The sequence below is a fragment of the Phyllopteryx taeniolatus genome, chromosome 12 (assembly GCF_024500385.1).
Source record: "Phyllopteryx taeniolatus isolate TA_2022b chromosome 12, UOR_Ptae_1.2, whole genome shotgun sequence".
Taxonomy (NCBI): Eukaryota; Metazoa; Chordata; class Actinopteri; order Syngnathiformes; family Syngnathidae; genus Phyllopteryx; species Phyllopteryx taeniolatus.
Window position 1 is genome coordinate 19,291,040 of NC_084513.1, and position 16,982 is coordinate 19,308,021.

At 40.6% G+C, this 16,982-nt stretch overlaps 1 protein-coding gene and 1 long non-coding RNA gene across 3 annotated transcripts; both read right to left on the reverse strand.

Annotated features, from left to right (window-relative positions):
* Nucleotides 1-1,067: 1,067 nt before the first annotated feature.
* Nucleotides 1,068-6,869, reverse strand: LOC133486383 (uncharacterized). The gene is made up of 3 exons (XR_009791016.1): nt 6,764-6,869; nt 1,596-1,654; nt 1,068-1,521 (listed from the first exon to the last, which is right to left on the reverse strand). It is a non-coding gene; the product is annotated as an uncharacterized LOC133486383 (long non-coding RNA).
* A 4,966-nt stretch (nt 6,870-11,835) lies between these two features.
* On the reverse strand, nt 11,836-16,780 carry LOC133487066 (uncharacterized). 2 transcript variants are annotated; one of them, XM_061793047.1, is made up of 7 exons: nt 16,594-16,780; nt 15,258-15,548; nt 14,079-14,327; nt 13,859-13,963; nt 13,556-13,612; nt 12,941-13,081; nt 11,836-12,854 (listed from the first exon to the last, which is right to left on the reverse strand). In XM_061793047.1, the coding sequence occupies exons 1-7, from the start codon at nt 16,640-16,642 to the stop codon at nt 12,370-12,372; spliced, it is 1,377 nt and encodes a 458-aa protein (XP_061649031.1). In that variant the 5' UTR covers nt 16,643-16,780; the 3' UTR covers nt 11,836-12,369. The 2 variants fall into 2 exon arrangements, with proteins under 2 accessions (XP_061649031.1, XP_061649029.1); XM_061793045.1 differs by having other exon boundaries at nt 13,853-13,963.
* Nucleotides 16,781-16,982: the final 202 nt, after the last annotated feature.

The window sequence follows — 16,982 nt, forward strand, 5'->3', positions numbered from 1 at the left end:
ACTTAAAACCCCTTTAAGAGATCCGTGGCCTTTGGGTTAGGGTAACAGCTAATTGTTCCGTGTGAGTCCTCGATATAATCGCAGTGAGCTCATGAATCAAGCATATAACCTATGCATCCGGCCCCATTCTCTTCGTGCAGCACATGGACTATGATTTATGGCTGGACAGTGGCCTGAAAAAAGGTGTTGGATTCAATCAAATACATGGGAGAACATCTGGAAAGCCTATTAGCTCCAAATCCCAGCATGGACCAGCTTGATAGCAACGGCTGACGCAAACCCAGGATCGGCACGCTCACAATCTGATGTTTGAGCCTGGGTTGTGTGCATTTTAAACAGATCAGTACAAATGATCTTCCCTTAAAGTGCCAGGTGAGCAAGCGAAAGCCTGAAATGGGTCCCTCCCTGTGTCCTAATGTTTCCCAGATGTGGGCCTACTTGGGCCATGTTGGCATTTGGAGGCAAGAGCAACTCCTAATTAGAAAAAATGAAAAAGGCCTTGATAAGACCAAACATCCATTCCTAAGCTGCGTGATGTCGCCGGTGTGACACAAATCATTCCCATCTAGGATAATTGGGGGAGAGGGAGCATCGGCAGGGAGCATCTGAACAAGGTACCAGCGCCTCTTCTCATTTCAGCACCATAATAAGAGCACGGGAAGGCGCGTTGATTTGAAATACAACCCTGTCACTATTCATACTCAGCCCGTTGATTCAACAATGACTAGCACGCAGTCTGCTTTTCATTTAATGGAATTACCTTCGGGAGGCCGGCAGACATCTCCCGAGTCGCTCTGTGTGTGTTCCCCCTCATCCCCGCAGAGCTGTCTCATTAACACGGAGTCCAGCAGACTCAGGCTAAGGCATAGCCGCATCTCTGTCCGGGCTCAAGCATCCTACTTGCTGCATGGGAGCTGAAACTAATGACTCACACATTACAAAGCCACCATGCACAACCCCCAGTTTCTGCACCACTAACTCTCCAGGTTAATGCAGCTACACCACCTCTCTAAAAAGTTAAATCCATTTACGATAGAGCCCAGGAACAAGGCTTTGGAGGGTTCAGTGATACAAGAAGCACTGGTCTAATTTATGACTTTCACAAGAGAGCTTGTTGAAAGCTTTTGGCTTTTTTTTTAATCACACGCTGTTTTTCTTTCTCAATATAAAATATGCCCTAATCGGTAGGCTGGGTACTTCTTTTAGCACACTTCTGAATACAGGCGTCATCCCACCAGGGTGTGGCTCATCATATCATTTACATTTCATTTCGTCCCAACATGAGACATCATGGATTTTTCAGCAAACCAGGAGTTTCCGTGATGCAAGCTCATGGGTGGGGTTTTGGAGGGGGAGGAGCAGTAGATGTGTCACACATCAGGAGCTGTCAGGGGCTGTCAGAAGACAGGATCCAGAACCTCGGCCGGGGGAGGCCAGGCCAGCCAGCTGTCACCTCTCTGACACATGGCTGAGACCATCCATCTGGCTGAGAGAGGCCCACCAAGGGTGGAAAGCCAGATCCTAAAGTACATGCAGACACAAACGTTCTGGTGCACACTTGTACTGTAAACATTCAAGCGGACATAAAATCTCACCTAGGCTTTTTGCGTCAATCGATGATCCAAGCTGCGTTGCTGTCAACATGAATCACTCCCTTGCCACCAGAGTGGGGAAACAGAAGTGACAACGCTGTCAAGCTGAGCAGACACAAACCATTTGGCTGTCCCACTCTTATAATGTAACTTTAGGGGATGTTTACGCGACACCATTTGGACCATCAATTAAAAACTGATTACAACAGTGTTGTTTTTTGAGCCGAGGGATGCATACATTTGAGGACTAATGCTATATCCACTCGGCTTGACACAGATCTGTTATTATTAATGATCATTGGGTAAAAACAGCCAACTGAGCTGATATTATATGGGTAACATAAACCACTACTGGTTACTCTGGTTGAGCAGATTCGCCATAGTTCCATCATGGTAGCAGTTTGCGCAGACAACATTTTTGCTAGAATCGACAAAAATAAACACATGCTGGCAGCGCGTTAGGGAGGTTCTGGGTTCGAATCTTGGCTCAGACCCTTCTGTATGGAGTTTGCAAGTTGTCCCTGTGCTTGCATGGCTTTTCTGCGGTTACTCTGGCTTCCTCCCAGATTTAGAAAATATGCATGTTGGGTTCATTGAAGCCTCTAAATTGCCCATCGGTATGAATGTCGGTTAGTGTGGATGGTTGTTTGTGCCCTACAATTGACTGGTGACAGTCCAGGGTGTACCACGAAGTCTCGCCACCAGCGACCCTGATGAGGACAAGCAGTATTGAAATGAATGAATCCAAACAAATGCCAACATTCACCTGCTGCTGGGCTTGTGTCCACTGTCTCCACTTTACTCCAGCGCTTTTTTTCTTACTGTCTTGAGTTTCCTCTTGAAACAAAATGTATTTTCTCATCATGAGCAACATGCACATGCAGAGAAGTAAACACAAGATTAACATTGTTCTCCTCCATCTGTGTTGTTTGTTAGAATTCAAACTGCAGAATTCAATGCAGCATGGTTGCAAGTGCTACTACTGAGCTGACAGAAAAGACAACGGCAAGCAATTGGCGTTTCTTATCAAAGTGGAATGGCCACCTACAGCCGTGGCATGCATATTATTAGTGTTTGTTTCCTCTGCAGGGGCATGTGAAGTGGGGTGGTCTTGACAACATCGCTGGCCATACGACAACTCTTCGCAAGCAAACCTTTGAGATTATCACAAAGGTGGTGTCGTCAATCTCTTAGAGAGGAAGCCTTAACAGTGGGAGTGCTTTCCACAATAACAATAAGCATCATTCTAAGAACAATACATCGACAAGTCTTCTGTTGGCAGTAACGCTGAAATCTTCTGAGATGCGCATCTCTCTTCGTTTCGGTTTCACAGGCGGCCTTCCTGTTGTAATACTCAAAATAATACGCGCGATCTACTCCAGCCTGTTGAAATAAGGGGTCAGGGGAGATGCCAGACATATGGAGAGCATTTGGACATTCAAACTGCACCACCCACATAACAGAGTACATCTTGCTTTGGTAACTTTTCACTTTCATGTAAATGATGTTGTACATTGTGTTTCGGCGACATTGGATTGCCATGAAAATCATAAGCAGCTGCATCTGCGTCCTAAAATTACGGATCTATTTTTGGAAAGTATCTTCCATAGCTTTTGGGGTGAAGAACCTGTTTACTGTTTGGACATGTGTGCTTGGACATGATTAGGAACTAAAATATCCATTAGGACAAGATCCTAATAGTTTATTTCATTTGGTTCCAGAGGAGTCGACATGGCAGTTTAAACGGAAGACATCGTACTACGTACTATCTCCTTATCTTGTCAAGTAGCCAGCGAGGTGAAGAATGGACATCCTTTACATCAAGAAAAGCCTTCAGTGTTCTTCCTTGTGTCCCTTTTAATGAAAACTAATCCTGTTCAGTTAAATTGGGCCTCTGATTCTCTAGTGACCATTAATGGCATAAAAACAGTAACAACAAAACTGCATGGTCTTACAGCCTTGCCGCAACTCCAAACTTTGCAACTTAATATTGCCATGTAGATTGTTATGCAGAGGTGGGTAGTAAAGGATATTGTAAGCTACAAGCTCCATTTACTCCATTACATTTACTTAAGTACCTTGTTGGATAAATTGTACTTAGAGTAGTTCCAATATAATTTTTTTTTTACTTTCACTTTATAATTTTTGTTAAGAAGAAACGTTACTTTTCATCCCTTACATCAAGCTAGATTCCGCTCACGACATGTACAGAATTTTTATGTATGTGTATTTACTGTTGCTTGAGCGATCTACTTTAGTTCATCAGAGAGACGGGTCACATGTCATGTCATGTTTCACCAATCCAATGTAACCAATAGTAACGTGTGACTTCATTTAACAAATCAAGCGAACATTTCAGTGACACATTTACATGCAACATGGCAGGAGTCCATATTTACTTTCCAGATAGGCTGCAAGTCACCCGTGAGTGACAGAAAATGGATGGAGGGACTCCGAAAAAGAAAAGCTATGTCATGCACTGCCATATGGGTCTGCCTAAAATGTCGGCATTTCAGCAAATGCGGTGCGTCCGACCCAATCAGACCCGTTTGAGCCCTTTGTTCTTCGCTGTAGAAACGGTTATGCACATTCAAAAGGAGCAGGGAGAAAAGGCTATTTTTCCACAGCACTGTCTGAGGATAAAAATGTAAGTTGGCCGAACTTACATTCTTTTTAAATTGATTTTATTGTTTTTGTATTTATTTAACCTTTATATAACTAGGTACAGTAAGGCCACTGACAACAGATTATCATTTACAATGCCGACTGGACTGCAGACAGGAGAGTAAAACAACACAAAGTAAAAGTGAACACAAATAAATAAATAAGAAAAATAATAATGAAACAGATGTCAACATTGCTGATAAATACTGTACGTGTGACTCCACTAGTCCTAGCTGAAAATAATCCAATTAGATATAATTAAATAATCATTTCTGCGTGGTAATTGGGCTGGTTCACGTTTATGGTGGATGATTTTGCCTTTATGTTATTTTATTAAAAGAACATGTTTTAAAGTTACACTGTTGGGAAATATTTGAATCACCATTTGAAATTCATGCGCTATTTAAAAAAAAAAAAAATCAGAAGTACTCTCTTGATCAATCATTTGGAGGATTACTTTATACTTTTAGTGGAGTCATATTATTCAAAATTAATAGTAAACTTAGTTGAGTACAATTTTTAGCTATTCTACTCACCTCTGTTGGTATACGTTACGATTTTGGCAATCAATGGAGAACCGCTCCACCCTTAAACAAACAGTACTAATAAAGGCCTCCTCTTCATTCAAATAAATGCCTCTCTGCAGTTGAGTAAATAAAGGCCTTCAGCTACTAAGAAAATTCTACCTGTATTCTTGCAAAATTCAGCAACCTCTCAAAGTTAGCCATAGATCTAACCAATGATGATATAATTGCTGTGTGTTGTCATAGAATGCCCTCGCGTGAGCTCAACAAATACAGAAGAACGCCCCGCCATCAGTTGGAGTGACAACTAAGTCAAGCCAAGGAAAATTATATTTTAAGTACCAAAACAAATCAGTTAAGGTTCAGTTTCTCAGTGCAATAAAATGAATAAATGGTTTATGAGAAATGTCACAAAGAGTGCCCTCTCAGGAAGGCAAACGCATAAAAAGGAGGCGATCTGATGTCCTACTGTATCCGAGTGAGCTGCTCCCCACTGGTGGTCTCGCCGTCGACCGGGTTGAAGCAAGTAAATTCGTGTTTGGATTGGCTTTAATCCTCCATCAGACAATGCAAGGCAGGCGGTACGCTCAAAAATTGCGGCGAGCCCTGCAAGTGAACGGGCGAGGGTACGTAAGCCCGACACGTTGACAGGCAGCTTGTTCGAATAAAGAACTGACAAGCCTATGAAGTGTGGAACTAGACTGCTGAGAGGGGCGTGCAGAGATGCAAGAACATGACAACAGAAAACAAAAACAAACTGAATCTCACTGCTTCTCAGAAACGGTCTGTCCATGGTGCTGAACGGATGCAGTAAAGACCAAATTGTAGGTTTTTATATAAAAGATCCAACGGGAAAACAATATTTTGTATGTACCCTTGACACAAAGACAGGTTTTTTTTGTTTTGTTTTTTCCCCCAAAGCATAAGATATATTTGCGCTGAAAAACTTTGTGTGGTTCAGTGAGGTGTTCAAACTTCAGCTCGAGTTGGGCAAACTTTGTTCAAACACAAATCAGGAAACAGCATACAGAAATACATCCATCCATTTTCTATAGTGCTTGTCTTCATTTGGGTCTTTGGTGAACTGGAGTGTATCCCAGCTGAGTTTTAGGTGGAGATGAAGTCCCTGGACTGGTCGCCAGTCAATCGAGAGGAGAAATACAAACCTATGGACACTTATGGACAATGTACGATCTTCAATTCACCTAACATGCATGTTTGTTTGGAATATGGGAGGATGCTGGAGTACCTGGAGAAAACCCATGCAAGCGCGTAGAGAAAATGCAAACATATTGGAGACCATGAATGTGAATGGTTGTTAGTCTATCTGTGCCCTGCGATTGGTTGGCGAACAGTACACGGTGTAGACCGTCACTTGCTCAAAGTCAGCTGGGATAGGTACCAGCTCACCCGTCACCCGCAAGAGAAGAAACATTGTAGAGGATGGAAGGGTGAAAAAAAAAATCCTTTACAGTAAGCTCCACAAGTGCTTAGACAATAAATAACATTTGAGCCCCTGGAAATAGTGGTACTCTGCATACAATGAATCTTTAGTTGTGAATATATTTCCAAATTTCTTAAACTAAGGCTGAAAGTTTCATTTTTAATCCATTGTGCCCTTTTAGGATGTGGTCCTGACTGTATGAACAACAAAATATTGTCCATTGTGCAGGCAAAACTGACAAGGCCTCAAGCCTCAACACATGCACACTAGCAACCCTTTACTGCTCAGTGACTGTTTTTTTGTCAATGTCTTTATGTCTCCAAAGTGTTCTCTGTCAATTGACTGTCTGTTGTCGTACTCGAGCGGCTCCAACTACCGGAGACAAATTCCTTGTGTGTTTTTGGACATACTTGGCAAATAAAGATGATTCTGATTCTGATTCTGATGATTCAAATAGAACAAATATCCCCTCAGCGTCTTATCTTAAACTAAAGGTAGACTCCACTACAACAATGAAATAAACCAAAAAATAGACTTACATACGTTGCTTCCACGGGAGAATCAAGTGAACTCCAACAGATGTAAGGATTGCCTACAAAATGGCAAATCTTTCTTCCTGTCCACACAGGAAGTGATGTAATCCAGTGAGCTGAACAGAAGGGCAAATAAAACACGCTATTTAAATTAGATTTGTAAGATAAAACAACACCTATGTTATGTACTAAATTATCAGGAAGAAGAACAGTGCCAGAAAAGCAGTTGGCAGCAACTGTATCTGAAGGAGCATTTAAAAAAGGTAAGTGCTGATGCTAATGTTTCTCAAAGAGCTAACATAGTTAAATGCTAACATAGTTTCAACTTGAACAATGTTCACCTAATTCAACACTAGTTCTAGCTGATGCTAGGCCTGCAGGAGAGAGAAAAAAGTTTCTTCTCCCACTACACACTGTTTATGTTACTCCTGTAATATTGTTTTTCAAAATATTATATGTAATAATATGTATTAGTGTGTGTTTTTTTTGTGGGGCTTTTATGTTGTTAAACATATTGTCAAGGTACACTAACTACCTTAAATGGAAATGCTCAATCAAAACAGAACATTTCCTCAACACAGGAAGGAAAATATTTACTTAACAATGAAGAGCATAAGGGACAGATTATTGCCAAGATTTTGTGGTTTGAATCTAAAGTTCAGTAGTTTGTAAGGGGGGGGGGGACTTGTGTTCAATGGCCACATTAGATTATTACTTTTTTTTTTTTTTTTTAAACGGAGCTGGGTCATTTGTAGATGATGTAAAGAAAAATAAAACAGTTAAATACGTATGTCCATCCATCCACTTTCTATACAGCTTACCCTCTCTCGGGTTGATGAGTGAGCTGGAGGCTACCCAAGCTGCCTCTGGGTGAACCGGTCGCAATCGCAGGGCACATTTTGGAATGTGGATTTTTAGAAGCAGGCCCTCCTGGAAACAATCCATGCAAGGGTTGGGAGAACATTAATGTCTCCCAGGAAGGCAAACGGCCAACCTTTGAACTGCCTGGCAGATGTGTTAACCACAAGGCTACCATGCGGGCCTAAAATATATGTAAAATACTTTAATTTAATAGTAAAACAATAATTCATTTTCTACAATTAATTTTTTATTATAATTAAGGAAGCAATTATTGGATAAAATAAACATATGTAACTGTTCATTTTATTATTTTTATTAAATATATAATTAAATCAACTCAACAATTATTTATCTTCCATACCGCTCATCCTCACGTGGGTCACGGGCGTGCTGGAGCCTATCTCAGTTATCTTCGGGCGAGAGGCAGGGTACACCCTGAATTGGTCGCCAATCTATCGCAGGCCACATATAAACAAACAACCATTCGCACTCACATTCCCACCTACGGGCAATTTAGAGTGTTCAATTAACATACCGTGCATGTTTTTTGGTATGTGGGAGGAAACCGGAGTACCCGGAGAAAACCCATGCAGGCACGGGGAGAAGATGCAAACTCCACACAGGCGAGGCCGGATTTGAACCCCGGTCCTCAGAACTGTGAGGCAGACGTGCTAACCAGTCGACCATCGCGCTGTCAATAATTATTTGATAAGATTACATTTAAAAAAGAATAAATATATTTGAATTATCCAACTTTAGGAGAAAATGGCTACATTAATGCTACAAATATTACAGAACTCTTGCACTTCCCCTCTAGGGCTCCATAAAAGATTATATTATTGGAGTCTTACTAATGTAAATGAGTCAATATCAATGTAAACTGGTGTCCTCATGAGATCAGAATCACTCAGTCACCATGAAAATGTCACAGAATAATGAAACTCGGAGCTCTTTTGTCAATGGCCGAACATTTCCACACATACAATCGTAGCATTAATTTTGTAAAATTGAGCATTATCTTTGTAAAGGCAAATCTTTTTATACAGCTCTTGCATTGGATGTTGTTTATATATGCATGCATACCGAATGAAGTCTTTTTCAGTTTCAGCCAAACTATACCTCAGGCCCTCCATTATAGTCGTGTCCGACATGTATCCGGGCAGTTCATGAAATTAATTATAATCTGACAACCTGATTTAAGAGGCAACATCACACTGTACTGAATGAGCTCGGTCATAAAATATCAACAGCCAGGAGGGAAGAATTACTAAATGCAGTGTTATAATGGCGAAAATGACAAACATTGGTCTGCAATTACTCCTGTAGCGCTGACACATAATGTGTTTTAACAGAGGACCTTTATTGACACAGAAAGGGATATTATTCCTTTATACAGTTTCTCCACCGTTCGTCCACATAATTACATTGGGCGCCTTGCGTGCCGTGTCGCACGTTAGTGGGGCCCCGCAGAAGAACAGTATTCGGTTGTTATTCATTGATTTGTCCTGAGTAACCCAGGTCTGGCCTCCCGAGGCTTCCTCAATGGAGCAGTGCCAAGGCTCTGCCCGAATGCTGCATAAAAATAAATGAGAAGTTAGGCCAAGCATATTGTTCGATTTCACGTCGGCACCCCTGGGGAGGTAATTTAAACAAGGCAGGATGCTAATCAAAATGGTATAAAATAGGTATGGAGGGTGGCCCATTTTTCTTCATTTCCTTCCTCTCTATTTGTGCAGCAGCCATTAAGGACCACAAATATCAGAGGGGGAAACGTGTAATTGGACCTACTACATGAAGACTTATTACACTCCTGCTACTACAGTATATAGCCATGTGATGACGAGAGGCTAATAACCCTACATATATAAACTATATATATAGTGGTGGCATTCGAGCTGTGGTGTTTTAATATCCGTTTCACAGTGGTCATTTTTATTTGTAAACCAGTGATTAGTAAACACATGCAGGTAAAATACACAAAACTGGTTAAATGTTGTAAAGGGGTGATGTATGAAGAGAGAAGCCATTGAATCTTGGCGAGGAATGTATTTTCACCATCTGACTCACAGTTGTGCTTTTTTCCACTACATGGTACCTAGGCTACAGCTATTGACTTTTAGATTGGCAAAGGCAGGTACAGTACTATGAGTACTATTTCAGTAAAAGGGGGGTGATGTAAACCATTGCCACTCACTCAATCGTTAAGCTGATTCTTCACATCATTTTAATTGCTGATGAAAAATGATTTTGCCCAAAATGTAATCGTCGCGGGGGGGGTGGGGGTGGGTGGGCGTCAATATTTGTTTAGGGGGGCTAAAATCCCCCTAAAATAGGCCTAGCGACGCCACTGGTTCAGACTCATAACAGTGGTTTGATGTGTGCTTCTATGAAATCCACGGTTGGGATCAGACAGTGACGATAAGTTGGACAAAGCAAGGTTCGGCTGATGAAATCTGTACCAGCTCTCCTGCCGGGTCTCAGTGGAACCACATTGCGACCCTCAACTGAAGAGCCACAAATAATTCAATCCTTCAATATCCCCTCTGTATTTGTTGTGACCACTGAAACACGATAGTGTTCATTCCACGCTCGTGCCCTGAACCCTCAGGTCAGCTGGTAGCAGATCACAGACTCCTCGGTGACTCAGAGGTTAAGCTAATCATGCATGACTTTCCCACACGGGGCTGGCCTGTCCTCCAAAATATGCAGCGGCCTGTCAGACAGCAGTATATGCAACCGCTTCTTTATTTACAGATACGGACGTCACGGTGTTGATCTGACTTGCACTTACAGTTGAGGAGTGAAGGTCGACTCCCTTTTAAGGACACGATGAAACATGTCTTTCTGTGGGCCCAGCCTCTGTGAGCATGGGTGCTTATCACTGCTGGGTAGATATCATCCTCTAACAAGCCACTTGGATGAGAGACATTTAATGCCAATAATATCCTTTAACCAAAACTTGTTTATAACTAGAAGTTGATAAAGACTGCCCTCTATTGACAAAAGGATAATATTACAGTTGTGGGCTCCTAAGTGATACTTTGGTCTCTCATAAAAAGGGGTACTCATAACCAGAATTTTAACATATTAACTGATTTCTAAAAATGTGAGAGGCCCTTCACAAAGAGGAAAAGTATCGGTGAACGAGTGCCGACTGCTCTTAAGTGTGTGGTGCAAGAGCCTCGTCATTATTTTAGAAGTGGTGCGACAAATTGGAGTAAGCCAAATTTTATGAGCAATGGTCATCCTCTCGCATTCAACTGCTACTCTCCATAATGGCCAAAAGATAACCAAACCGCATAAGCAGCCAGATAATTGAAATGTCTAATGGCAAGGCTGAACACACATAACACACATTACATCATTCTTGCCTCTCTTCTTGAAAGCTTACTGGACACAAAATCAAAAGGAAGTTATTAAGTGACAAGGTTTTGGACTATTTTTTTTTTAATGTATATTTTAAAAAGTCCAAACCCTCTATTTCAGGTTTTCAACTGTGAACATCTCCTGATGTCCTTAGTTCTCCATGACCCAGTCATTCCCTAAACTAAGAGTACCAGGTACCAATTTGAAATTTGACAATTCTCATGTGAGACTAGGGTCAGTCTAGTTCTTGTTCTTTAATGTAAACAGTAATGTGCTTGTATCCCTCAACATAAATAATTAGCATATTGAAACAGTATAAGCAAGAAAATGATATTAAATCAGACCATTTACTTACTACCCATTTTTAAAAACATGGATTTTATGTAATACAATCAATCGCAGCTTTGGCAATCCTAAAGAGGAGATGCGTGCAAAGCACAAGTACTTTTCATATTGAAGTACGGAAGTTTGAAAAAACGTGCAAAGCAGTGAGCACAGATTCCTAGCAGATATCAAAGACTGGGTTTGTTACTGCCATTAAAATACTGTAGCCAGCTAGCAACCTGACATACTTTAAGTAACAGTACTGAATTAGTTTTAGGGTCAGGGCTCTGTTTCACATTACAATGTTATCCCACAAGCGCAAAACGCGAGCCAAAACAGCCTCACAGATTACAATTTTTACTTTATGACACAATAGTGTATTAAAATGCTCATAACTTTTGATCTGAAAGTACACTGGGTAATAATAATAATAATAATAATAGTTAAAAATTGACTCACTCCACATCCAATAGTCTGTGTACCTTGCTTTAGGAAGAATTTTCCCTTATTTTGGATGGACTCAAGAATTAGTTTGTTTATATTTTTATTTTCTTTGTTTTATTGCATTACAAATGTACTGTGCATTTTAAAAATAATTTCTTTTAGCTTTCCAAGTGAAATACTCTGACTCTAATAATACAATTGCAGATGAGAATTTACAATTCAAGTGTACAGTATCCAATGCAGCACGAGTATCAGGTCCTGGCTGGTCAATGACAAACCATAACGAGAGACAGAAATCTAGTCCATTCGTTCCATTTGGGAGATATTTTGTAGAAAAATAAGCCTATTTACAACTCAAGTGCTTCAAATATCAGTCTTTGAAACTTGTTTTTTGTTGTAAGCACATAGGGAGCACCTTTATCACATCAGTCCAATATTAAAATGCTCTATATTTCTTAATTATATACCAGTAGAACTAGTGGTGATTTGTGTGATCAACTCTTACATTATTATTCGACATTCAGTCCATTTAAAAAATTACCAATGGTAATATAATTCTTTTTACTATTTTAAAAATACCAACTTGTTTAAAAAAAAAAAAAAACTAACAAAAAAGTTTATGAGCCCTGAGTCTGTGTTGCATTTGAGTTCCTGTGGTGTGGTGCGTCAGTCAACGAATGGTGGGGTTCTGGCTCACTCTGTTCCTCATCTGCAATGACCGCCTCATCTTCACTATCTGACTGTGTTTCACACTCAGAGGCCGATGCACTCGTTTCCTGCTGGTCCTCGCCTCCGGTCACCGACGCTCCTTGTGCAATGTCTGAAAGTGGCTCCTGCCCAGCTACTACTACTCCTTCTTCTGGACCTTTCTCTTCTGTAGAAGCGGAGGAAGCCTTCTCAACTTTGGGTGAGTCAACTTCACTTGCAATTTCATCTGAGGCGTCTCCAGAGACCTGCTGAGATGAGTTATCCTCATGTTCAGTGGTGCTGTTCATGTCTGAGGAGGTCAAAGGGGAATTGGGTAGGTCGGAGAAAGTCGTGAGGCCAATGTCTGCATCAGACTCTCCAGTCTCCTCATCTCCAGTCAACTTCTTGTGAGACCCTAAAACACCAAAACCCAAACACTGAAAAGCAAGTTTTAAACACGAAAACAAGCCAGATCATAAAGCAGAACATGATCGACCTTACCATTTACTGCGTCAAGCTTTCCTTCATTGCCATTATTAAGATCAAGCCATTCACTTGGAAGCAAAGGGCGCAGCCTCTGATTGGAGGGAAGCGTGGGTAATCCGCCCAGGAAGAATGTGATTTCATCACCCTGACTGGACCCTGAAATTTGTATAGACAACACAAATATAAATGGAGCCCAGCAGGAAGACATCGGAAGCCGGGTACGCACATAAACAATCAAGGAAAATTTGAGCATTTTCTATCCCTTGCAATCAAAATCGACAAAGACACAGTTCTCTGACATTTACAAAAGATCAGGCTGAGCAACTATCCTATGGTGTGCTAAGAGGGATTTATTTTTTTTAATCACAAATCTTTATGAGCGTGGTTGCATCAAACTCAATTAAACTGTGTGAAGAAAAAAAAATCAATATGTTTGTACCCGCCTTAAGACTAGATTTAAATCTGTCAATCAGGTCAGATACACCATTTCATTGTGAGGTAAACTTAATCGAAAAACACAAGGGGATGACTTGTACGCAGTAATAGTTGCTCCCAACCGCAACAACTTACTAATGAGCATCAAACAGAATATGAAATCATTATATCCAGCTCAGAGTTGACGAATAATACCTTCTGTTGTACTGTATCGTCTTTTAAAAACCCCATTCTTTGTATTTTCAAAACATGCTGCAAGAACAAAGAGAGAAAAAAATTTTTGGGGGGGAGAAAGACAGGAAATACCGCAATATGTGTGCACACAAACAGTTATAGTTCACAATTTATCTTTGAATGTAAGAGGATATCAATTGATCGCCATCAGCTTAGTTCTCATGCAATAAAACAGTGGACTATTTCAAGCACTTTCATCATTTAAGTGGCTTTTGTGTTTGCATGACACGGTTTTTTTTGTTGTTTTTTTTTTTTTACCTGTACCTCGAAGTTTTCTGCGCAATACACAGGCCAACATGATGAACAAAATGAAGGCGACACCAAAAATGACAGGAAGGATGATGGCAAGTAGAGCAGCAGTTTTTTTGTCTGCACAGAAATATAAACCACATACAAACACCTGATTTGTACATTGTCAAAATAGCACTCAAATAATGTTCAACCACCATGTGAATATTTCAGTTGCATCATTGATGAGACTTACCCAGGAAGCAGTCCTTGGCAGTGAATGTAGCAGTTTCACTGGTCAGAGGGTTGCTTACGTCGCAACGGTAAATTCGATCATCACTTTCATCCCTGAGGGTTATTGTTAAATTGGGACCCGGCCGCCTGTTTCCATGTGAGCTCCATTTGTACTCTACAAAACGAGGATGTTTGGAATCTGTTGAGCACACAAGCGTCGCCTGGTTCGCGTCGGCCATCTCACAGGAAATGCTGGGTTTGGCTATTTTGTCTGGAAACAAATGCATCGAATGTAAAGTGAATGAATACCAAGTAAAATACAGGACAAATGTAGCGTGAGTACACAAAGTGAAGTTACAGAAAACCTAATGTGCTGTCTTATTTTGATTCGGAATGTAAAACACAATTTAGACACATTTTTAGAATCGACTATTCTACCGACTATCCCATCGGATAAAAATGGATTTTGCATTATTAAAGAACAACACCAATACAAAATGTGCATGTGATGTGCAGCTATGATTGTGGTGCATTTGGGGTAGGCGTTCTCACGTCCCACATGATAATAGCTGTGACTTTGAGTGTGTGTGGCTTTAAAAGCCGGGGTCCGGCCTGGTGAGTGACGTGGGAGTCAGCGAATGAGGGTAAAGAGTTGGCTGTTAAATTAGCCCCTGGCTGTTACCTGGCTAACCATTAGCTAGTTTGCATATTCTTGAGTTGTGGCCGTAGCAGATCGCCAAGGAATGTGCTTACGAGTATTACGTGTTTATTTTGTTACCGATTGTTCAATAAAGCGATTGAAAGTGCACCCGAGGCTGTTTCTATCCTTGACCAATTAGAGGGGCATTAAAATACGCTAACTAGCGTTGGTAAGCTATATGAAATTAGCCAACATCGATACGTCACCTCGTGTTGGCCATTATAGACGTGCTGTTGTGGTACGTTAGTTCTGCTTTGCAGTGGGCACGTTTCAATTTATCTTCTTTTCTAAAAGTTCTCAGAGATCCCAAACTTTGGACATTCTTTGTCTTTTACGCACGTTCTTTGTTTCTTCAGAATTTTGGGGGGTTATCAAATTACTCGAGATATTTAATCATTTCAGCCCAAACACATACTATTGTTTCGCCAAGATCAAACACAAATCAACATTTAGAGCTCAGTATTTGCGTTAACACATGCATGGTTAGAACACTACACTGACCTATAACCTCCCTTTTATACTTTGAACGATGCACCTGCTTGTATATGTCAACTTCCAGTTCATAGTCTCCACTGTCTTCATATGTGGCGTCTTTGATGGCGAGTTCTGCTGAGGCCCAGTCCAGAGTGATCCTGTTCTCGTACGGAGGGAACACAAACTCCTCCATGCCGTCAAACAAAACCACCTTCTTCCCGTCACGCATCCAGAGAATTCTATCAGGTTGTTCAAAGATGGATGGCACCAAGATTATCTCCCGACCTTTAAGTGCATACTTTGTAGCTTGTGCAGAAACTGTGAAAAAGAGGGGTAATATAAATATAAGGTGGTACAAAAGTTGGTATACACTTGAAATCTTTCATTGCATTACATTCAGTTTTTTTACTGGCATCTTTTCCTTCCTGGCCTCCTTCTTTCTTTCATTCCTGCCTTTCTTCCCTCAGACCCACTTTTTATTTTGTATTCTTCCTTTCTTTGCACCAGTTTTTTTTTATCCACGCATCCTCCTTGCTCCACTTGAAACTGCTTTTTTTTTGCCTTCCTTCTACTTCAGACCTCCTTTTTTCTTATTTTCTTTCATCCTTCCAACCTTCCTTTGTGACTTCTTTCCTTCAAACCAGTTTTTTTTTTTATTCATGCCGCCTTACATTCTTGGCATAAAACTACTTTTCTGCCTATCCTTCCTTCAGACCTTCCTTCGTCACACCTATTTTTAATTCTCGCATCCTTAAATCCTTCATTAAACCTTCTAAGCTTTTTTTCTACCCTCCTTCTCACTGAGAGCTGTTTCATTCTTCTTTCCTTCATTCCCTCCTACCATTATTCCTTAACCCACAGACCTGCTTTTAATTTTGCATCCTTCCTTCCTTCAATTGCTTAAAACGACTGTTATGCCTTCCTTCCTACGGTACCGGTCCAATACTGCTAGAATCCACTTTCTTTGTCCTTGACTCTATTTGCCATTATTCACTTTATCTGTAAAGCTGTTAATTTTAAAATAAAGAAAGAAAGAAATTCTAAAATAATAATAAAAAAAAAAAAAAAGAACTACTTTTGGCCCACTGTAGTTATCATTTATTTTAAACGTTATGGTCAATTCCCGAGCAGTGCAGCCTTGATTCTGTCATAAACAGTCGTGGTGCACTAGTGTACTATTTACTTTGTACCCCTTACCTATTACTTTACATATTAATGGAGGCAGGTACCATTTTGCAAACACCAGAGAGTAAAAAAAAACAACAACACTTGTTTGTACACCCACCAAAGTTCGAGACGCTACATAACTAATAATACTTTGTTGATTTTCAACTCGAATATCATAAATCACGGCGAAACTTACCTAAACTGAAAGTACACGCAAAATAGACAAGAAGGCGTGTGTGCGCCATGAGTAAACACGCGATGAACTTTCACCGATCTCACTAAACTATTTAATTGGAATTCAGTGTTTATAAAATGCAAATCGGGCAAGTAACAAAGCCCTTTAAGCTTGTGTTCAAAATATTTAAGGTGTGAAATGTTGTTTCAAAAAAAAAAAAAAAAAAAAGTCCAACCCAGGTAATGCGACACCTGCATTTCAGGAGCAGTCGATTTTCACAATAAACCAGAGTCTGGAATTAAACCGGACCGGTACCGTCTAATAAACGCCAATCATAGCACACGGGTGAGCTAAATATGTCGACATTTGTGTACTTAGTCACGCACGTTTATTCCACCCCACGCCACGGA

Coding starts and splice junctions, on each gene's coding strand:
- LOC133487066 (XM_061793045.1), bottom strand. CDS start 16,642: ATGGCGCACACACGCCTTCTTGTCTATTTTGCGTGTACTTTCAGTTTA. Junction 13,613..13,852: donor CAGAAAACTTCGAGGTACAG/GTAAAAAAAAAA, acceptor TTGTTCTTGCAG/CATGTTTTGAAAATACAAAG. Junction 12,855..12,940: donor AAAGCTTGACGCAGTAAATG/GTAAGGTCGATC, acceptor TTGGTGTTTTAG/GGTCTCACAAGAAGTTGACT.